The sequence below is a fragment of the Clarias gariepinus genome, chromosome 21, assembly GCF_024256425.1.
Source record: "Clarias gariepinus isolate MV-2021 ecotype Netherlands chromosome 21, CGAR_prim_01v2, whole genome shotgun sequence".
In the NCBI taxonomy this organism is placed as follows: Eukaryota; Metazoa; Chordata; class Actinopteri; order Siluriformes; family Clariidae; genus Clarias; species Clarias gariepinus.
Window position 1 is genome coordinate 28,577,501 of NC_071120.1, and position 24,700 is coordinate 28,602,200.

The 24,700-nt window shown below is 39.3% G+C and overlaps 1 protein-coding gene across 6 annotated transcripts in view; it reads left to right on the forward strand.

The window, feature by feature from the left end:
- fbrsl1 (fibrosin-like 1) overlaps positions 1-24,700 on the forward strand; it is a 239,238-nt gene that overhangs the window by 33,116 nt on the left and 181,422 nt on the right. For all 6 annotated transcript variants that reach the window (XM_053480614.1, XM_053480609.1, XM_053480611.1 and 3 more), the window contains exon 2: positions 7,756-7,962. In XM_053480614.1, coding sequence (XP_053336589.1) covers positions 7,756-7,962 — 207 coding nt within the window. The remainder of the gene's footprint in view (positions 1-7,755; positions 7,963-24,700) is intronic.

Consider the following 24,700-nt stretch of genomic DNA (forward strand, 5'->3'; position numbering starts at 1 on the left):
CAGCTCAGAAAGGCACAAAAAAATAACAGATGCTGTTACATACTTTTTAGCCAAAGACATGTGCCCTATTAGTACAGTTGAGAAGGAAGAATTCAGGAAAATTATAAATACTCTGGACAAACGTTATGCTTTGCCATCTTGACACTATTAATAATAATTTATTTATTATAATTTATTAATTATTTTATTTAATATTTATATTTTATTTATTACTTCTTTTCAAAAGATTGTGAAAGTGCACTACATTGATCTTGTTTGCCTTTATCTGTTTTATCTGTCTTAATCTGTTTTAAGGAGAATTCACTGTTCTGCTCAATAAATGCAACATATTTCCAAGGTCAATAAGTAATCGTGTAAAATAATCGTGATTTCAATCATGACCAAAATAATGATTATGATTTTTTTTTTCCATAATCGAGCAGCCCTAGTTGAGAGAGTGATTAGTTGTTGGGAGCAGTGGTGATCAGCATAGAGTTTTTTTTTTAGCAGTGGTGACAGGGAGTGATCTCTTGTTGAGAGCAGTGGTGAGGGGAAGTGATCTGTTGTTGAGAGCAGTGGTGAGGGGAAGTGATCTGTTGTTGAGAGCAGTGGTGAGAGGAAGTGATCTGTTGTTGAGAGCAGTGGTGAGGGGAAGTGATCTGTGGTTGAGAGCAGTGGTGAGGGGAAGTGATCTGTTGTTGAGAGCAGTGGTGAGGGGAAGTGATCTGTTGTTGAGAGCAGTGGTGAGAGGAAGTGATCTGTTGTTGAGAGCAGTGGTGAGGGGAAGTGATCTGTGGTTGAGAGCAGTGGTGAGGGGAAGTGATCTGTTGTTGAGAGCAGTGGTGAGGGGAAGTGATCTTTTGATGAGAGCAGTGGTGAGGGGAAGTGATCTGTTGTTGAGAGCAGTGGTGAGGGGAAGTGATCTGTTGTTGAGAGCAGTGGTGAGGGGAAGTGATCTGTTGTTGAGAGCAGTGGTGAGAGGAAGTGATCTGTTGTTGAGAGCAGTGGTGAGGGGAAGTGATCTGTGGTTGAGAGCAGTGGTGAGGGGAAGTGATCTGTGGTTGAGCGCAGTGGTGAGGGGAAGTGATCTGTTGTTGAGAGCAGTGGTGAGGGGAAGTGATCTGTTGTTGAGAGCAGTGGTGAGGGGAAGTGATCTTTTGATGAGAGCAGTGGTGAGGGGAAGTGATTGGTTGTTAAGAACAGTGTTAAGGAAAAGTAATTAGTTGTTGGGAGCAGTGGTGAGGAGCAGTAAGTGGTTGTTGGGAGCAGTAATGAGGAGTGGCGATTGGTTGTTGGGAACAGTGGTGAGAAGTTATTGGTTGTTGGGAACAGAGGTAATGAGAGGCGATTGGGTGTTGGGAGCGGAGGTAAAAAGCAGTGATTGGTTGTTGGGAACAATGGTGAACGGGAATTATTAGTTTTTGGTGGTGGGGAGGAGTACTTGGCTGTTGAGGAGCAGTTGTTGGTTGTTGGTAGCAGGGATGAGGAGCTGTGATTGGTTGTTGGGAGCAGTGTTCAAGGAGAGTGATTAATTGTTGGGAGCAAAAGTGAGGAGTGGTGATCGGTTGTTGGAAATTGTGGTAAGGAGCAGTAAAAGATGGTCAGGAACATTGGTGAGGAGAGGTGATTACTTCTTGGGATCAGTGTTGATTGTTAAAAGGTGATTGATTGTTTGAACCAGTGGTGAGGAGCAGTGATTGTTTGCTGTTTTTTGGGAACAGTGGTGAGGAGCAGTGGTTGTTTGCTGTGAGTAGCGGTGGGGAGAGGTGATTGGTTGTTGGGGACTGTGGTAAAGAGGGGTCACCACTGCGAGCATAGGTGAGGAGAGGTGATTGATTGTTGGGAATGGCTGTTAAGAACGATTATTGGTTGTTGGGAACAGTGGTAAGTTTACCAGTTTGCTTGTTGGGAACCGTGGTGAAGAGGAATGATTAATTGTTGGGAGCAGTAATGAGGAGGGGTTATTGAATGTTTGGGAGCAGTGGTGAGGAGTGCCGATTGTTCGGAGCAAAGGTGAAAAGCAGTGATTGGTTGTTAGGAACAGTGGTGATAAGAGGTGATCGGTTGTTGGGAGAAAAAAAATCTCAATCTATGATAAAGTTCTTATCTGTAATCAGTGAGGACTGACCAGCGCTCTCTTACCCTGACTCTACGCTGTTACATTTCCTTGTCTTGCGTCGTAATGTCATTTCACTCAGTAACACATCATGCTATGTGAGAGAATTCAATTGGATTTTCCCTTTCACGGCGCCTTTCTCAGCTGAACCGAACAATCTGAGCTGTTCCCGCATTTAACACTTTCTCTTTTTTGTTTCTGTAAAGCTGAAGCCGTGAGCGGATCGAGTGTTGACCTGAAAGCCCTCGTACAGCGAGCACGATTATCACACTGTGAATTTATTATATTACATAATAATAGCTTTAGTGTCAAGTTCAATTAAGCGTATTAAAGCAGCGTCTGCTGGAGACGAGGTTAACCGTGTGACATGCTCTGCACTGACATATTTATTTTATCCTTTGTGTGTGTGTGTGTGTGTGTGTGTGTGTGTGTGTGTGTGTGTGTGTGTGTGTGTGAATAATAGATGTAAAAACGTTCCCCTGAAGATTCCTAGTCATCTATATTCCTCTCATCTTAGAGCCATGGCGCTCCACAGAGATTTCACCTTCAACCTTTTGTCTCAGTGGCTGTGTTCAATTTATTCTTGCTCACTCAAGGGGGGGGGATTGTCCCTCTTTCGTTCCTCCTTTCTCATCCCTCCATCTGTGATACTTTCCTTTTCGCTGTGTCTACACACACACACACACACACACACGCACAGAGCTCTGTTTGTCTCATAAGAATAAAAAAAAATTAATTAACTACATGCAATGCTAGCTACAGGCTTAAGAAATCATTTTATAACCTGTGTGATATTGAAACTAAAGAAATAAAGAAAGAAATAAAGAAATAAAAAATTCCTTGGATGATCCAGGAGTTTATTGTGTGTATGTGTGTGTAAAGCTAAGTCGTTATGTATAAACACCTCATTAAATGTTAATCAGCAGTGTGCTCATCCTGTTTTGTATTTACAAAACTAGATTAAATCGCTATTGAAGACATTTCAATATCCTTTTTTAAAAACATAACTTTATGCCGAGTTAACAATGAAAATAATAATTAGATGTTTAGAAACTGGAGTTGTTGAATTACAGCCACTGTGCCGTAAAAAAGTATTTACCCTTTTCTGATTTTTTAAAAAAATTTTTAATGATTAATTTGTTAGGAGAAAAAGATGTTCAATTGTACCTGGCCCTTTGTGGAAAAGTAATTGCCTCCCAACAACTGCAGTTCAGCGTTTACGATAAGTGATAATGAGTCTTGAGAATTTTGCCCCGCTCTTTTTTGCAGAATCATTGGATCTGTACAGGTTGGCAAGGCAGAGAGATAGAGATGGGAAGGATGTGCAGCAGGTTAGAGTGATTAAAGATAGAGATGGAAATGTACTGACAGATGCCAGGAGGGTGATGGGAAGATGGAAAGAGTATTTTAAGAAGTTGATGAATGAGGAAAACGAAAGAAAACAAAGAGTAGAAGAGGTGACTGTTGTGGAACAGGAAGTAGCAAATGTTAGTAGAAGTAAGGTGAGAAGGGCGTTAAAGAGGATGAAGAGTGGAAAGGCTGTTGGTCCTGATGACATACCGGTGGAGGTATGGAAGTGCTTAGGAGAGATGGCAGTAGAGTTTCTGACAAGTTTGTTTAACAAGATCTTGGAGAGTGAGAGGATTCCAGAGGAATGGAGGAGAAGTGTATTGGTGGCAATTTTCAAGAACAAGGGAGATGTGCAAAGCTGTGGCAATTATAGAGGTATAAAGCTAATGAGCCAGACAATGAAGCTGTGGGAAAGAGTAGTGGAAGCTAGGTTAAGGGCAGAGGTGAGCATTTGTAAGCAGCAATATGGTTTTATGCCTAGAAAGAGTACATCAGATGCAGTATTTGCTTTGAGGATGCTGGCGGAGAAGTACAGAGAAGGTAACAGGGAGTTGCATTGTGTCTTTTTAGATTTAGAGAAAGCGTATGACAGGGTGCCAAGAGAGGAGCTGTGGTGTTGTATGAGGAAGTCTGGAGTGGCAGAGAAGTATGTTAGAGTGGTGCAGGACATGTATGAGAGCTGTAAGACAGTGGTAAGATGTGCTGTAGGTGTGACAGAAGAGTTCAAGGTGGAGGTGGGTCTGCATCAAGGATCGGCTCTAAGCCCCTTTTTGTTTGGTCTGGTGATGGACAGGATGACAGATGAGGTAAGACAAGAGTCTCCATGGACTATGATGTTTGCAGATGACATTGTGCTCTGTAGCGAGAGCAGGGAACAGGTGGAGGAAAATTTGGAGAGGTGGAGGTATGCTATGGAAAGCAGAGGAATGAAGGTTAGCCGCAGCAAGACGGAATACATGTGTGTAAATGAGAGGGACCCAGGAGGATCGGTGAGGCTACAGGGACCAGAGGTAAAGAAGGTGCAGGACTTTAAGTACTTAGGGTCAACGGTCCAGAGCAACGGGGAGTGTGGAAAGGAGGTGAAGAGGCGGGTACAGGCAGGTTGGAATGGGTGGAGAAAAGTGTCAGGTGTGTTGTGCGTTAAAAGAGTATCAGCGAGAATGAAAGGAAAGGTGTACAGGACAGTGGTGAGACCAGCGATGCTCTACGGCTTAGAGACAGTGGCGCTGAAGAAAAGACAGGAGGCAGAGTTGGAGGTAGCAGAGCTGAAGATGTTGAGGTTCTCTTTGAGAATGACAAGGATGGATAGGATCAAGAATAAGTTTATTAGAGAGACAACCCACGTTAGATGTTTTGGAGATAAAGTCAGAGAGGCCAGATTGAGGTGGTTTGGACATGTTCAGAGGAGAGATTGTGAATATATCGGTAGAAGGATGCTGAGGTTTGAACTGCCAGGCAGGAGGTCTAGAGGAAGACCAAAGAGGAGATTTATGGATGCAGTGAGAGAGGACATGAAGTTAGTTGGGGTGAGAGAAGAGGATGCAGAGGATAGGGTTAGATGGAGGCAAATGATTCGCTGTGGCGACCCCTGAAAGGGAACAGCCCAAAGACAAAGAAGAAGATTTTAATTCAGCCAGATTGGAGGCATAAACGGCCTGTTCAAGGTCGTCTCGCAGCATCTTAAACGGATTTAGGTCTGGACTTTGACTTGGCCACTCCAAATCCTTAACTTTGTTTTGTTTTTCGAGCCACACACCCGGAGTCAGTGTACTTGCTGACTTCTTGTCTTGCATAAGCTCGAGGTGACAAGCTGATGGCCAGGACATTGTCCTTCAATATTCCATCAATTGACAAGTCGTCCAACTACTGAAGCTGCAAAGCAGCCTCAGACCATCACACTACCACCACCACTGTACATCTTCTACATCCCGTCTCGATGTAATTTAGCAAATGTGAGACGAGCCTTTTTGTTCTTTTTGATTAGCAGCGCCTTTCACCGTGGAACTCTCCCAGTGGATGCCCCCAGTTTCTTGAGTGAGGCCTGCAGGTCTTTTGATGTTGTTCTGGGATGAGTCGTCGTTGTGCTCTTGAAATAATTTTGGTAGGCCGGCCACCCCTGGGAAGGTTCCCCCCTGTTCCAAGTGGTCCTCAGGACCCCAGGTCTTCTTCCTGCAAAAAGACAGACAGGAATGTCAGGAAGGACGAGCCTCGCTGGCAGGAACAGTGACATCCTCGAAATGAGCAGCTCAGCCTGCTGGGTGTTATCAGAGCGGTTGCTTTATTATCTTTATTATAATTGTTATTCTTATTAATATTATCAAGTGTGTCATGTTTAAAAAGGTTATCTCCTGCTGCTGAATCAGTGACACACAGGTGTGTGTGTGCGTGTGTGTGTGCGTGTGTGTGTGTGTGTGTGTGTGTGTGTGTCAGGGCGTCTTTAGTGTGAGGTGATGTAAACACAGCTCTCAGTGTGAGTTAATTAAAGGTGTGTGTTAGTGTCGACAGCTCTGTCTGCTAACTCTCTCGCTCTCACACACACACACACACACACACTGCACTTTAAACCCGTAATAATCATTACTGAAACTGTTCACGTGTACAATTTACATCTCAATAAACGGATTTAAATGGAGGCAGGCGAATAAAGTCATTTCCTGTTTCATGAGCTGCTTTAAACTCCACATTCCCCTCGTGATGAATTCAAATATTTGCCGGCGGAATGCCTATGAATATGAATGAGTGCGTAATGAATATTAAAGAGCGTGTGCTATAGCGCTAGCTACGCTGCCTGTTTGTCAGCAAAGAGATGAAAATCGTTGTCTTACATTCAACTATAAAATGTGTGCTTTTTAATTAATGAATTAACTTTAATTCAATTTTATTATTTCCTTTTATTGCTTTTACCCTTATTTTTAATTTATTTTAATTCTCCCTTATTTCTCTCTATTCACTGCACAGTAACATTCTCACTAACTAGGGTGACTCTAGACCCTACCTAGTGCACTACATTATTAGAGCTCAGTACCAGAAATTAAAAAAATACTTTTGGAAATTAAATGTGATAGTAACACACACTGTTTTGATTGACAGTAAAAATAAACGAACAAATAGTAAATTTTTCTTTGTAAGCTGATTTAATTGTTTTGATTCTCGTGAAATGGATTGAATTTGATCAGCAAATTACTAAAGTGGGCAGAGTAAACTTGTATAGCCTCCGACCCAACCAATCACTCACCCCGCCCACACACACAGCTAAACTAGCTAGCGAAAGATCACTTAGCAAAGACTAATAGTGGTAACGTTGTGTGTAAAAGATAAGCTAGCTAGTAAAAAGATAAGCTAACCTAGTATTTTAAAAAAACACAATCTTGTAAGTAAAAGTTAACCCACAGCTAATAAGAACGCTAACGTAGCTAGTGAAGTGAACGCTAATCCAGTGGGTAATGAGAAATTTAATTGCAATCCTCCATAGAAAGCAAAATCGTTTCTAGTGACTAAACTGAAAGCTAATCTAGCTTTTCAACCCTAAGGTAGCCTGCCTAAATAAAGAGAAAAGCTAGTCTGATGAGCAACGGGAAAGCTAATCTAGTAGATCAAGCAAAAATATAATCAAATGATAAGCTTAGCTAGCATGTAAGGTGAAAGAGCGACTAGTGAGAAATTAGGAAGATTACCCTAGCAAAACAAGTGAAAGCTAGCCATGCATATAAATAAAACGCTAACCTAGGGCGTAAATACAACGCTAACCTAGCTAAACAAGTAACCTAGCGAGTAAAGGAAAAGCTAACCTTGTGCTTAAAGTGAAGTTACGCACAGTAAAGAAACATGTTCCCCCTGTACAATGAATTCTTCCTTTCCTGTCCCCTAATGAGTGCCGCTAAAAAAGTGGAAAATAAGCATAAAGAATATAATAAAAAATAAAATAAAATAAATAAATATGGGTATACAAAAGAATAAGTATATGTAAAAAAAAAAGATATATATCAACATAGAATTAAGGCAGAATATGAAAAGTATGCAGAAGTATGAAATGAATATCAAAAGTATTAACACTATAAAAACAATCGTAGTGTGCAAATTACGCAAGTGTTATTTATATATATATATTATTTATACAGTATACATATATATACATATAAAAGAGAGAAAGCCTGCAGTGGTTTGTGCAAAAGAAAAAAAGTCTGTCAATCAAGCTGCTTATCAGAATATTAGGCCCCTCCCACCAGGCCTGTCTCAGTTCAGTGTGTCAGTGATTAAGCTGCTGTTAGAAAGTTTTATCACAGTTCTTCTTGTTATTTTTTCCCGTACAGCAGAGGAATGGTCCTGTGAAACTGAACGGCAGCAGGAAGGAGAGGAGGTGGGAGACGGCGGCCGCTGTTAAACGACAGAAACCAGTGGAGGAGGAAAAGGAGGAGGAAGTGAAGGATGAGGTGGAGGAGAACGGCTTCGACCTGCCCAACATGGAGCACACGCAGGAGAGACTGCTGCAGAGAACCTACTCCAACAAGAACAAACGGGTCAGTGTGTGTGTGTGTGTGTGTGTGTGTGTGAGAGAATCTTACATACTCATCAGTTCTGACAACATACTTGGCAGTGCAGCTCTGTGACCTCAGCATTCAGTGATTCATTGTAATTGATTCATTACAATGAACGGAATCAGTTCAGTGATTCAATAAAAAAGATGGAACAGGGTCAAATAAAGTGACCTGAGTTGACCGCTACGTTCTCTAGGCTGTAGCTAGCTAGCATTAGCATTAGGGATGGAAATTGCCAGGGATCACCCGATAGGGTATTATTGTGATACCTACTGTATGTGCTGATCCGATTTGTATTTCAGTTGTACTGTATTCTGGGGAGATCCATATTATTCTTTTCAGATTTTGCCACAATAAACAAATAAACAAACAACAAACTAAGCAGATAATTTGCTCGTACCACACAGGATGCTGTTCTGCCTGCCTGTGCCTATTCAGTAGTCACGTCAAAGCAGAAATCAGTATACTATCATCTCAAAAACATTGCATGGATTAGATGTTTTGTTTCCAATCAAGACTTGGAGAAACGTGTCCCTGCCTTTATCACCAGAAGGGTGGATTATTGTAATGGTCTCCTCACCGGCCTTCCCAAGAAGACCATTAGACAGCTGCAGCTCATCCAGAACGCTGCTGCCAGGATTCTGACTAGAACCAGAAACTAGAACTGGCTTCCTGTAACATTTAGGATAGATTTTAAAGTACTTTTACTTGTTTATAAATCACTTAATGGCCTGGGACCTAAATACATTACAGATATGTTCACTGAATATAACCCTAACAGACCACTCAGATCGTTAGGATCGAGTCAGTTAGAAATACCAAGGGTTCACACAAAACAAGGGGAGAACCCCTTTAGCCATTACGCTGCCCGCAGGTGGAACCAGCGTCCAGAAGAGATCAGAGGTGATAAAACATTAGTCACATTTAAATCTAGACTTAAAACTCATCTGTTCAGCTGTGTGTTTATTGACTGAGCGCTGTGCTACGTGAACTATTTGTTTTATATTTTTAACTGTTTTATTTTAATTCTAAATCAAATTTTAAGTGGTTTTAAAAGTGGCACTACAAACTGTTTGTATTTTTTTTAATCAAATAAAAATAATTTTAGTGCTATTATTTTCTATTTTTTATGATTATTTTCTTCTCTTTTATGGAAAGCACTTTAAATTACCATTGTGTATGAAATGTGCTGTACAAATAAACCTGCCTTGCCTATGTGTGAATAGTTTAGGTTATTTATTACTATTAAGAATACTGATTAGGATTATGAAGGAACTGCACCATGTTACAGCCTGACATGCAAACATATATACATTTAAAAAGTCATTTAAAAAAGAAGCATGATACGTAGTTGAATTAATTTTCTCCATCTTTAATTACCAGGTAAAGTGTCTGTCAGATAATGAGAAATATTTGGAAAATGTTGAGAAATATCTTACTGTTAGATAATATATATATATATATATAAATAAACATAATGTCTAAATGTTATTGGAGATCTTCCCTGAATGTTTACAGGCGAAACCCGACTCTAAACACAAGGGACCTTTCTCACATTAACACTGGTGTGAGCTTTGAACCTTTTATATTTTTATATATACACACACTACCGTTCAAAAGTTTTAGAACACTTGCAAATTTCTGTTGTTTTTGTTTAGTGATTTATTTTCTACATTCTACAACAATACTGGGGATTTCAAAACTATAAAATAACACATATGGAATTAGGTAATGACGTAACAACAAGAAAAACAACAGTTAGTTGTTATTTTAAGACACAGAGGTCGGGCTTTCTGTAATAGTTCTTGCAAGAACAGTATTGTCAAGTGCATTTGCAAAATCCATCAAGCACCATAATGAAACTGTCTCTCATGAAGGCCGTCCCAGGAGGGCGAGACCAAAACCTACCTCTGTCTCAGACGAGAAGTTCATTTAGAGTTATCAGCCTGAAAAATGACCAATTAACAGCACCTGAGATTAGAGGCGTTATGAAGTCTTTACAGAGCAGAAGTAGCAGAAACATCTCACCATTAACTGTTCAAAGGAGATTAATGCATTTTTTGGACGCCTTCAGCATTTGTAATGTAGAAAGAAATAAAAATCAGGAAGCATCATGGAGTTAGAAAGTCACCCCAAACTTTTGAACGGTAGTGTATATGTATAGATATATATATATATAAATAAGTCACCATTTTAAGACTTTAAGGCACCTTAAGTTATTTATTACTTATTTACAATTTCATATATTTATTTATTTACGTATTTGTAGTTTATTATTAGCATGATGTGCAGTGCCAGTGCTGCAAAACACCATGGTTACCATGGAGACCAATTCTTCCAAATCACCATAGAGATAAAATAAAATTTTGGGAAACAATTCAGTGTAAATGATTCAGTGTTGAAATATCAAACTGATTGAGTGTAATATTAAATTATCACTCTTATTTAATCTGAGTAGGATTCTTTAGTTAATGATTCAGTCTAACATATTCAGTAAATTCACTAAGATTTTATTCAAATAGAATTCTCAATTGATTCACTGATTAAATGATTTATTGACACAGTGATTTGTTGTTATTTATTGATTTAGTGTAAGTGATTCAGTGATGGTATGATTTGATCCAAATAATTAAAATGTCTCTTATCCAAATGTCTCTTATTCTGGAATTTCATGATTCAGTTTAGTCAAGATTCTATTAGATACTGTTTATTGTTTATTTTTAATACCTGTGTAAAACAGACAAATACACTCCCTGTTCGGTAATCGGAGAGTGAATCACAGATGAGAAATGGAAAAAGTAGATCAAAGGATAAAGATGAAGTTTTGTCTTAAAACCACTCCAGCGTGTTAAAATTCACTTATACCACTTCAGCGCTGTTATTTCAGCCAAAGTGAAAATATGAACTAATCCCAGTCAAAATATTCACTTTATCTTTTCTAATTAATATCTATTGGTGCAGGTGTTTGTTTACATTGAGACAGTAGCGCATTAGTAGATTATTTTACAGTAGATTATTAAATCCCACACATAACTGTTCATAACATCACTTTTACTCCACATTTAGATTCACTGATGGTGCAGATTAAACTTCAGACAGAGATCTAAGGACTGCAGGAGATTCAGTAAATTTCACTGTAAATGATTTAGAGGACATACAGTACAGAATTTCACTATGATTTGATTTAGTTCAGATCCTTTAAAGACTTATTTATTATTCTCCCTTAGATTAAGTGATTCACCAAAGTACAAATACCACCATGATTCAGTTTGATTCATTTTTTAAGAAATGACTCAGTTGTACACAAAAAGTACACTTTGATTGAGTGTAAACAATTCGGTCGGCTTTAAATATCACAATGAATTGATTCAGCTGTTAAATTAAAATTAAATAAAATTTGATTGTAATATGTAATAAAAAAAACTATGTGGTGCTTTGATTCAGTGTGAGCGATTCAGTGGAGTATCAACCATGGATACTGTATACTGTATACGATTCAGTTCAAATTGGATCAAGTATTTTTAATATATGTGATTGAGTGATGTTTCAGTTATCACAGTGCTTCAATTCAGTTAGGATGTTCAGGAAACTATTTGTGGATTTCAATAACTCCAAATGATTCAGTGTCAGAAGATTCATTTTCAAATATAACCGTGATTTGATTCAGTTAGAAATCATAATTTGATGTAAATGATTCCTTTATGTTTCAGATTTTACCGTGATTTGATTTCATTCGATTTGATGAGTAAACACTGAAAAAACTTTATTATTGATTTGATTCATTGTAAATGATTCAGTTTCAGTCATCCCCTTAATTTGATTCAAACGAATCTTCTGTTCTCCCATCGATGCACTTCTGCTTCTCTAATACCACTTTTAGTGTTTATTGCGGCAGTTTGGCCTGTTCCTGTAGTTAATTGCATGAAAACCAGTTTTCCTGCAGATGGCACACACACACACACACACACACACACACACACACAGTCTATGATAGAGGAAGGAGGGAAAGAGAACGAGTGTAATTGCAGAGCGGAAGACACGGCACAAAGTGGCCATCTGGCTGTGTGTATATTTCTGTGTGTGTGTGTGTGTGTGTGTGTGTGTGTGTGTGTGTGTGTGTGTGTGGTATACAGGGACACACACACTAATGAAAGAGCTCTCGAATTGCTGCTTGATTTGCTCTTGTGAGCCGCAGTGGAGATCACACACACACACACACACACACAGACACACACACACACACACACACACACACACTGAAATAAATGATGCATCTCTCCAGTGTGTGTTGAAGCGGTTGCTGATTTGGGCTTCGACCCAAACCCTAGCACACAGATTGTGTTTTTAATGGCGGTTATTTGATGTCGGAGTGTTTACACGCTCTCGCTGTCCTCGGCGCGAGTTACCCATAATGCACTGCGGCCGAGCGTACATCAGGATGAAAATCCAACAGGATCTGGATGTGTTCGAGCTTGTTGGGAGAAAAAGAGAGCTGTTTGTCTTTTGCTAAACTGCTGGCTGTGATCTTCTATTAGTTTTTAACAACGTTAGCGACATTAGAATTAGTATTAGAATGTTTAAGCTAATTGTCTGTAAACAAACAATCACAACAACAACATTAGAATTTCCCATAGTCATCACATTTTTTTATTTACTTTATAAAAAAAGAAATTAGCATTATTGCATAATATATTAATGATTAACGAGCATCACTGTAACTGTAACACAAATATTTACAGAAACTCTAAATAGGTGATTCTACAACAAGATTTCATTTTTCTTTATCGCTGGAGGATTTGATTTGGCTACAAAAAATGGAAAGAAATTTCAGTAACATGATCGGTGATCCTCAGCGCTCGGCTCTGACCGCGCTGTCTCGGTGCTCGTGTGTATAACCTGAAAAAAATCCTGAGTGTTTATTTAATTAATTAATTTATTTATTTTTGCATATTTGAATATTATACATAAAATAATCAGATTAAATGCAAACTGCAGTTTTTAAATTATGATTTTATTTATTAAGGGAAAAAAAGGTGCCCAAACCTGCCTGGCCCTGTGTGAAAAAGTAAATCCCCCCTAACCCTAATAAGTGGTTGTGCCACCCTTGGTTGCAACAACTGCAATCAAGCTTTTGCTATAACTAGCAATCACTGTGGGGGAATTTTGGACCACTCTTCTTTGCAGAATTGTTTTCATTCAGCCAAATTGGAGGCAGGAACGGCCTGTTTAAGGTCATGCCACAGTATCTCAGATGGATTTAAGTCTGGACTTTGACTAGGCCACTCCAAAACCTTAAATTATTGAGGGTTTTTTTTTTTTGTTTGTTCTTTTGAGCCATTTAGAGTTGACCTTGCTGGTGTGTTTTGGATCACTGTCCTGCTGCATAACCCAAGGGCGGACATGGCTGGACATTCTCTGGTGCAGAATCCATCAATCCATCAATTATGGGAAGTCGTCCAGGTCCTGAAGCTGCAAAGCCCCAGACCATCACACTACCACCACCATATATGACTGTTGGTATGATGTTCTTTTTATAAAACACTGTGTTAGTTTTATGCCAGATGTAACGGGACACACACCCTCCAAAAAAATCAACTTCTGTCTTATCAGTCCACAAAATATTTGCCCAAAAGGGGATAATCGAGATGTTTTTTGGTAACTGTGAGACGAGCCTTTGTGTTTATTTTGGTCATCAGTGACTTTCACTTTGGAACTCTCCCATGGAGGCCATTTTTGCTCCCAGTTTCTTTCTTATTGTTGAATCATAAACACTGGCCTTAACTGAGGCGAGTGAGGCCTCCAGGTCTTTAGATGTTGTTCTGGGTTCTTTTATGTTCCGGATGAGTTGTCGTCTTGCTCTTGGAGTAATTTTGGTCGGCCACTCCTGAGAAGGTTCACCTCTGCTCCACGTTTTTTCTATCTGTGGAAAATGGCTCACTGTGGTTTGCTAGAGTCCCAAATCCTTAGAAATGACTTTGTAACTCTTTCCAGACTGATACGTCACTTACTTTGTTTTTCATCTGTTCGACAATTTCTTTAGATTGTGTTGCTTTTTGAGATGTACTTTACTTTTTCAGACAGGTTTAATTTAAGTAATTTATTGATTCAACAGGTCTGGCACTAATCAGGCCTGGGTGTGGCAACTGAAATTTAACTCAGCTTTCTGAGCTTTTTTGCGGCGATTACTTTTTCACAATACTGCCAGGTTGGTTTGGACAACTTCCCCCCAGTTAATAAATGATTTAAATCATTTGAAATCATTATTTAAAAACTGTATTTTGTATTTACTCGAATTACAGTGAAACCTCAGATTACAAGCATAATTCGTTTCGGAAGTGGCTCGTATTTCAAAACACTCATAAACCAAAGGGAATTTCCCCATAAGAAATAATGGAAATTCAAATTATTCGTTCCACAGCGCAAAAAAACATGCATAGTAAAAGTAAAAATAAAACAAATTAACCTGCACTTTTCCTTTAAAAAAAGTAAAAATAAATCCCGACAGATAAGTGTTTCCTTTACGCGCGCAGGCGCTGTGTGTGTGTGTGTGTGTGTGTGTGTGTGTGTGTGTGTGTGTGTGTGTGTGTGTGTTTGGGTCTGTCATTTTGTGTGTGCGTGTGTAATTTGACATACATGATACTCGGTCATCGTAAACCAAGACTTGTTTGTTTTCCAAGACAAAGTTTATTAAAAGTCTTTGCTCGTCTTACAGAACACTCGCAAACCGCAACACTCGCAATCCGAGGTTTCACTGTATCTTTAGTGTAATATTTAAATTAGTTTAATATCAATAATTTAAATGTGAGACAAATATGCAAAAAAATTTAGAACGGGCTAATACTTTTCCCACAGCACTCTACACACATGCATGCACACGCACAGACATACACACAAACACACGCAAACGCATACACAAAGACACACACAAACCAGCAAAATGCATACGCACAAACACTAACACACACACACATACATACACTAAAGCACACATACCTACACAGACACACATACACATGCATACACACACATATACATACTGTACATGTTGGTTTGTGCTGGAATTAAAATTAAAACGCACATACACCTACATACAGTATGCAGGCACACACACACACACACACACACACACAAAGGACGTCTGGCCTGCTGGATTATCGTTTTGCAGATCTCTATCATTTCCTGTAGTTCAGAGGAAACACAATTACTCCGCTGTGTGTGTGTGTTGATTCTAAATTCTCAATAATCACACACACACACACACACACACACACACACACATAAACCTGCACACACAATTTCAAAACTTTAAGAAATAAAATGTACTCTACTGTGACTGACACACACAGGCCACCCCCCCTCACTGTCATTGACATACACAGGCCACACCTCCTTCATTCTGACTGACACACACAGGCCACATCTTCTTCACTGTGACTGACACACACAGGCCACACCTCCTTCATTCTGACTGACATACACAGGCCACACCTTCTTCACTGTGACTGACACACACAGGCCACACCTTCTTCATACTGACTGACACAAACAGGCCACACCTCCTTCATACTGACTGACATGCACAGGCCACACCTCCTTCATACTGACTGACACACACAGGCCACACCTTCTTCACTGTAACTGACACACAGGCCACACCTCCTCCATTCTGACTGACACACACAGGCCACTAGTTGTTCACTGTGACTGACACACACAGGCCACACCTCCTTTATTCTGACTGACACACACAGGCCACACCTCCTTCATACTGACTGACATGCACAGGCCACACCTCCTTCATTCTGACTGACACACACACAAGCCACACCTCCTTCATTCTGACTGACACACAAGCCACACCTCCTTCACTGTGACTGACACACACAGGCCACACCTCCTCCATTCTGGCTGTCAGACACAGGCCACACCTCCTTCATTCTGACTGACACACACAGGCCACACCTCCTTCATACTGACTGACATGCACAGGCCACACCTCCTTCATACTGACTGACACACACAGGCCACACCTTCTTCACTGTAACTGACACACAGGCCACACCTCCTCCATTCTGACTGACGCACACAGGCCACTAGTTGTTCACTGTGACTGACACACACAGGCCACACCTCCTTTATTCTGACTGACACACACAGGCCACACCTCCTTCATACTGACTGACATGCACAGGCCACACCTCCTTCATTCTGACTGACACACACACAAGCCACACCTCCTTCATTCTGACTGACACACAAGCCACACCTCCTTCACTGTGACTGACACACACAGGCCACACCTCCTCCATTCTGGCTGTCAGACACAGGCCACACCTCCTTCATTCTGACTGACACACACAGGCCACACCTCCTTCATACTGACTGACATGCACAGGCCACACCTCCTTCATACTGACTGACACACACAGGCCACACCCCCTTCATTCTGACTGACACACACAGGCCACACCTTCTTTACTGTGACTGACACACACAAGCCACACCTGCTTTACTTAGACACACACAGCCCATTCCTCCTCCACTGTGACTGACACACACAGGCCACACCTTCTTTACTGTGACTGACACACACAGGCCACACCTCCTTTACTTAGACACACACAGCCCATTCCTCCTCCACTGTGACTGACACACACAGGCCACACCCCCTCTATTAGGTTTATTAAACCCAGAGGCCACACCTCTTTGAACTCTTTCCCACAGTGCACCTCCATTCGAGCAGATACACACACAAGCTTTCTGTTTATTCCCATATGATGTCACGGTGCAGCTTTAGTGTGTGTGGTGATGCGACACTGCCACCTGCTGGTCATGTACATTTTTTTTGTGTGTGTGTGTGTGTGTGTGTGTTTTAACCTCCTGTGCTACATGATAGCAACCCCCCCACCCCCAAACCCCACAAACACACACACACACACAATCACACAAACTTACCTCTTATTCCAGCTCCTTGCCTATACACACTTTATACTGTATATATTCATATATTCAAATAAGGTATGTTTTCATTGATGTCATAATTTTCTAATAATTAATCCATAGACACATACATGTATTATGACAGACATGCATTTCTTTATCATCTGCTCGACTGTGCATGCACCAAACCTTCATCATCATTGCGAGTGTTCTGGGTTTTAAACTATTAAACACTACGTCTGACTTTTGATAAAATCTTAACTATTTCTAAATACCACACACCAATACCACACCTCCTTTATTCTGACTGAATAAATAAATCTACTCCTCTGCTCAGTGTAATTCTATCATTTATTTAACTAAAGTTGAACCATTCAAAGTTATTTATCCATACAGTACTCTTAAAAAAAAAACTTGAATTAAAAATAAAGTGTCGGTCCAGCAGGGGGCGCTGTGTGTGCGTGTATGTCTCTGGGAGCATATAATGTGTTTGCAGTAATGGATGCTCCTGATATTGCCTCATAATGACTGCATATTTTGAGAGCACACTCATCGTGTGTGTGTGTGTGTGTGTGTGTGTGTGTGTGTGTGTGTGTGTGTGTGTGTGTGTCTCCCTGACATGATGGATGATATTTCCCGATGATTGAATCACGGTGAAGTGTGTTCACGTCCTGCCGCTTTATTTAAAATTATTCACAGGCTCAAGGTCAAACCGTTCTGTCGGAAAGTGCGGGCGAAAAATCTCTTTTTATTACGCCTAAATATTTAAACGGAATATCTAAGCACAGAGAAGAGGTTCTGAGGTGTTTTTTTTTATTATTATTTTTTACATGCCACATACCGAGCGCTCCACACTCCGGCGGGTTAGATCGCATTTTTTTTCTCGACGTTCGTCTGGGACGCCGTGTTCCATCGTTATAGAAACAGTTCAACTAAAAAAAATTTTTTTGAAACCCTGTAATGTCAGTCTTCCTCATGAATCTATTAAGCTAATTAGCTGGAATGCGTTTTTTTTTTGTTTTTTTTTAAGCACTGGTGCCGCTACGCTAATGTAGCTAACAAACAATAAAAGTCTGTACTGTAAGTGTAACGAATATGATCCTGTATATTGATGCTAAAACAATTGGAAATTTTTTTTAATGTTTAATTTAGCTGCATCGCTAACTACAGTATTTCTGTTATATAATATTTTCATATTTAGCTGTAAATTAGCCACATTGTTAGCCATAATATGTCTTTAAAATGAAATAAATTTTAAACAATCATTTTATCTATAAAACTAAACATTTGGCTTGTTCACTACATTACATCTTAATCTTTATTCATTTAAAGCGGCTTAAATTAATCTTAAAACCTTCCAGGTTTAATAAAACTTCCTCGCAGCTTTGGTAATTACGAAGCTTCTGTGAAAAGTCAAGCCTTAACCTACTGATCCTAAAATGTACACTTTATGCACTTTAGATTTTATACTTTGCTAGCTAGAATATTCCACAAATGTCTGATCTGTGATGTAAACTTAAAAATTTAGAAGGAAAATTAGTTTGAAGGAATCTTACTAGCTACAGATAGTTACAAGACACTTAAAAAAACTCTGTGACTCCATGATTTGGTGTTTGTTTGTAAAAATAGCTTTAGTGCTAGCTATACAAATAAAAATGTAAAAAAAAAGATTTAATGGTCAATTACAGTTGTGTAAATTAGTGATCGTGTTTACATTTTTACACAATCCTTGGATGTTTATTATTGATGGTTTCAACTTAATTAGTTTAAATATTCTAGAAAGTATTTTTTCTTTTCATAAAATCACATTTCCGGGTAAATTGTTTTTAGCTAAATTAAACTTTTTTTATGAAACACTGCTAACGATACATTAACTAGCCAGTTAACTTCGATAAATTGTATAGAGTTACATTTTTTGTGTCGGATTTCACTGCGAGATTAAACTTTAATGCTGGCTTGTTTACAAACTACATTTTTAACATGATTTGATTAGCATGTTTACCATAACCGCTAATCTCAATGAATCTTTTTTTATTCACCATTAAATCAACATATTAAAATTTTGAGGCTGTGCTTTAGCAGCTAACGCACAACTGACTACTGAAATCATGTGTTGCTAAAAACCTGAATAGCTAATTTAACTCACTATTATTATTAATTAGCTGTCTTATTTAATAGGTTATTTAAACGGCTACTTTTAGAAAGTTACTCAAATGAAATGAAATTAAAAAAAATTGCTTAGGAAATTTTTAGTCAGTAATTAAACAAGCTTAAACAGCCTAAGCTACCTAGCTGGAAAGCTAGTAGGCAGTAGCTATTTAGCCGTGCTAGCTTTGTAGCCGTGTTACAAAGCCTTTAAGGGATGCTAGGTAGCCGCTAACACCATGAGACTACCTAAATATTTAGGTTTAATTCATTCACCCTTTTTTCCTCGCATGAGTGAACACCTAATTGTATAACGTTGCATACAATGACAAACTATGGCTGCGTGTGTAATTGCCTAAATGATGTAGTTTAATTAGATTTAAATATTGTTTATTATTATTTAAACACAGTAGCATGTGGTGTGTAAAATAAAAAAATATTTAAAGATTTTTGTCGAGATGTGTACGTGCTCTCATAGAGATGTCTGTGTGTGTGTGTGTGTTATCTGTGTGTCACAAGGCGAAGTGTACACTTTCAGCGTCGCTCCTAATTTAGCGGGCTAATTAGCTAATTACTGAAGTGGAACTCAAACAAACAGATGTGGTGTTGTGAGCGCTGATAGTCGGGTGTTAAACATGCATTAATACCAAACATGCCATTTCTCTCGCTTGCTCTCTCTGTTACATTCACACACACACACACACACACACACACACACACACACACACACACTATTTCATCTTTGTGTTTTGTTTTTTTGCTGTAATTATTAATGTGAAACATCACCGGAGGATGGATGGCGCTCCTACTGTAGCTCAGTGCTGAGTTTAATAATAATCAACATAAAAAAACACCTGGATTTGTGGGCGGAGTTTTAAAGATTGCAGCTCACTTAATTGGTCAAAACTATGCTGATGATAATCGTAACGTTTTCATTCTATAGCACAGGAGTCTGATAAAGATAATCTCACTCTTATGATCTCCTTATTCATATGGTTTCTGTGTATCATTACAGCTTTAATACAAAAACTAAAGGTTTATGTTAGTAATTAATTAATCAATCAATCAGTTTATTAAGTAAGTAATCAATGTGAAATGTTTTCTTTTCTTTCTGATTTGACACCCTGTGCTTTCTGTCTCTCTTTTTTCCTCTCTCTGACCCATCTGTGTCACTCTGGCTTATACATGTCCCTCCCTGTCTCTACCCTATCTGTATGTCTCTCTGTCCTATCTCTGACTTCCCTGTGTCTCTCTCACTATCCTATCTCTGTCTCTCTCTCTATCTTAGCTATCTGTGTCTCTCTCTCAGCCCTATCAGCATGTCTCTCTCCCCTATTTGTGTGTCTCTCTATCATATCTGTGTCTCTCTCAGACATATCTGTGTGTCTCTCAGTCCTATCTGAATGTCTCTCTCTCTGTCCTATCTGTGTGTCTTTCTTCCCTGTCTACGTGTGTTACTTTGTCCTCGACTGTAACTGTGTTACTTCGTTCTCTTTATCTGTTAATGTGCAGCGTGAGCTTCATCTCTCTCTCTCTGTTTCTCTCTGTTTCTCTCTTTTTCTCTCTCTGTCTCTCTCTCTCTGTCTCTCTCTCTCTCTCTCTCCTCATAATGTTGTTTTGTCTGACATTTTTGCCCTTCAGAGTCAGTGAGGGCTTGTTGTGTGTGTGTGTGCGCGCATGTGTGTATGTGTGTGTGTGTCACTTTTTTTCTTTCTCTCCTGATGAATTACAGCGACCCGTCGTCTCTCGGCAGCATTGATTAGCGATAATTGGAGGGAGTCAAAAGGCGAGAAGTGTCTCTAAATAAATTTTGGCGGCGTTAATTGCACGTTGGTGTGGAGGCGCGCGGCCTCGGGCGCACGCGGCCCTGCGCTAATTGGCCCCCTTCAATGAACATAATTAGAGCGATTGTTAAGAGATAAAGAAAAGGTTTAACGAGCGCCGAGACTCTGTCACAGGAAAAAGAGAGGAACATCACACACTCCTCCTCCTTCTTCTCCTTCAGAGCTTCATCTCCATCACACACACACACACACACACACAAACACACACCTCAGCACTTCATGTGTGTTCACCTTAATTAACACAGACGTGTGCTCACATGGATATTATCACTTTGTTTTGAGAGGTGCGTAAGAGGAAAAGAAAGATAAATCTCTCTCTCTCTCTCTTGATTTGAAAACATTACCCATAATGCACTGCATGCTTGGAGTTCTTTCACAAAGGAGTGAGTAACGCAGTTAAGTTAAAGCTGGAAGGTTTTCTTTATATTCTTTAATAGCGTGTTATTAATGTCCTATCAGACGTACAGTACGTGTTCCTACTGGAACCCTTAAGGAGCGATTTGTTTTTATTTGTTTTATTTTGTTTGTTTGTTTAAGAAAAACTGTACCAAGTATGAAAAAAGGAAACATCGACCTCCAGTAAGGTTCTGCAAATTAAAAAGAAAATAACGAGTGATAATTTGGAGGTTTGTACCGCACACTTCCCCAGGTGCTACAGTATATAAAGGGTCCTTCGAGGGTTATTTGGATGATTATTATGGCACGTTGTTGGCAGTCATGTGATGTGTGAAGTAACAATGAAAGTTCTATTTCCCTAATAGAATATAAAAAACTATTAAAGTCTAATTAAACTAGTTATATATAATATAATTATATATACTATATAAAAAAAGGTTAGGAGTCGTCATAATTAAATAATGAGAATTAACTAGTAGACATTAAAATGCGAGGTTTAACACGGCTGATAGATAGATATTTTATATTATAAGGCACTAATTAGAGAATTTCTTCCCCCAGTGTCAGGTACTGTAGACTTTAGCAACTAGCGAATGTAAGACGATACAAATCCGATACTTGAATAAAAGTAGAGACTCCTTAGGGCAAATATTATTGCTGAAGTAAAAGTAGAACTCGTCCACGTATGTACGTGAGTAAAAGGATCAAAAGTGCGGAGCCTGTATTAGATTACTGTAGCCTTTTTTATAGCAGTAAAAAAACACCCATCTCTCTCTCTCTCTCTCTCTCTCTCTCTCTCTCTCTCTCTTTTATTCCCGACGGTAAAATCGCTGATTTCAAACACCTGCTACGATATGAGACGTGTTTTAAAAGGCAAAAGCAAGTTACACAGTTACACCTAATAGTCCTCAGGTGGCGAAATTCCTGCAGAAATGTAAAGTGATGTAAAGGTACGAAGCTTTTCTGTAGGTTCTAGTGGAGTTAAAGTAATAAGCATCCACTAATAAAACTGCTCAAGTAAATTACAAATATGTGAAATATGTACATAAGTACAGTAACGAAATAAATGTCTTCATTACCTCCAACCTCAGAAGAGCCCAGTAAAGCTAGGAAGTGTAGCTAGGAAGTGTAGCTAGTAAGTGTAGCTAGTAAGTGAGGTGTGCTGTATAGGATGTTCTGATTTCCATAAGGTCCTCTCCCAGTGTGTGGTTAGAGACACGGCTCTGCTCGCAGTTCTTCTGTGTGGATCATCTGAGTAACGTTCCTATGCTCGTGTTGGACTGATGAAATGAAGCCGGTTCCTACTGCTGCTCTTTGACTTTGGACGCTTTGACCGTTAGCGTAAAGTTCACGTGTTCCGTCGCCTGCAGTGTTTCTTGCTGAAGTTGAGCGCTTGCTAAATATGACCCCTGTGACCTGTAAAAGTGTGCTGAATTTATTTGCAAACGCTTTTACTTCTCTTGCGTGCTCTTGTGAAATCTGAGTGAGTTTCTATGTTTAAAATGCCGGAGTTTTACACAGGCTGACTTTATGATTTCAGCGCAGTTATTATTAACATCATGTTTTTTATCCAAATTAAGCGATCATAGTTGCACATGGAAAAGTCATGCATACAGTATACTGTAATTTTTATATTCAAGAATTTGTACATGAATGACCATGTAGGAGCTACAGCGCTGTGAACAATTAGCATAAAATAATAGCATAGATTAGAGAAAGAAAACTCTAATCATAAAACACTTTAACAAACTGTTAGAAACACATAAAAAATTGTTAATTTTAGGTTTAACTAGGACTCTGTAGAGGAAAGATCTGGTTGAATTATTAATTTATTGTCGCATTACTAAGCAGCAACTATGTGGTGTGTGTTGGCTTAACACAAGGCTTGCCAGCTCGCTAACATCTGTGTGAATGTGACTAGTGAGTGTGGACAAGCATGTCCACATTTCAGGCTAATGTTGTTCTTACTACCAGAAAACTGTTTTTATACACTAGTTAAATAGTTAAATTCTTCTACTGTGAATACACTTAACATTAAACACTAACCAACTTGTAACTTGTCTGAATAAAAATCATGATGTCATTGTTGCAAGGTAACTTAGGCAATCAGACACCTAGCATAAACTAGCTAGACTCAGACTGAGCCTATTACAATTTCGCTAGCTAACACGTTGCTGTCATGTCGTTTATACAACCAGCAGTGAGGCAGAAAAATTCAAAACATCGATTTCAGTAAAGCTGTATTTAAACGCTAGTTTAGCTAGCTTTGTAATCAATTGTATAATGACAATAAGATCAGCTGTAGATCTAATCTTCACCAGTAGGGGGTGCTAAGGAAATGTTTTAGATGTTAGCTATCAAAATGCTAAGCTTATGTTAGTGCTAAGCTAATGTTCAGGTTAAATATACTCTGCATACACCTTTACAGTTAGTGTAACGCTACATTTAGCATAACATTACAGTTAGCATATCGCTACGTTTATATACATACGTGGGTAAATGTATTTTTGTTTTAAAGCACATTATTTATTAATTTAAATCAAATATTACTCAGGTTTCATTCGATCAATCTGGTTTACCCTGCAGCACAGTGTGGTTACACACACACACACACACACACACACACATTTCCTGCCCACATCATTTGTTAGCAAGCTGCTACATGTTCACTTGACCTTCAGAGCAAAACACACAGACATGCCCACACCCAAGTGCGTGCACACACCGAGACACACACACACACACACACACACACACACACACACACACACACACACACACACACACACACAGCCAAAGAATGCTAGCCAAGGTCATAGCCTGGCTCGTGTAGGCAATTAATCTTCAGATCAGAGTTGTTGTAATTTCCTGCAACGCTCATCTCTCTCTCCTTTACTCTCCCTTTCATACACAGACACACACACACACACACACACACACACACACACGCATGCTAATGTTAAACAATTAGCGCAGTTTTAATAGCGTAGCGACGACCTCTACACCGTTAGTCTTTCTCTGAAATTAATACCAGGATCTATGAATATTCATGAATATGTAAATTAGGAAACACACCCCATATCTTCCTGACATTCGTGATATCTCTAGCTAACTAAACTAGCGTTCTGATTAAGTACAATAGCCCTTATTAGTTGAGATTTGTCTCCACCCGCGTATCGCTGCTAAGCGCATATGTTATGGTTAAATATTTCTACTGACCCTTTGATAATTTGCATATCAGTCACGATTGGTCCGAGGCAGTGCCGGTATCGTGACATCGCCTAACATCGTAAGGGTTTGGGTTTGACACGTGTTTAACACGTTTCCGAAGAAATATTCTTTTACTTTAAACATAACGAGAGACCTGGTACGTGCTAATTAAAATTAATATTAAA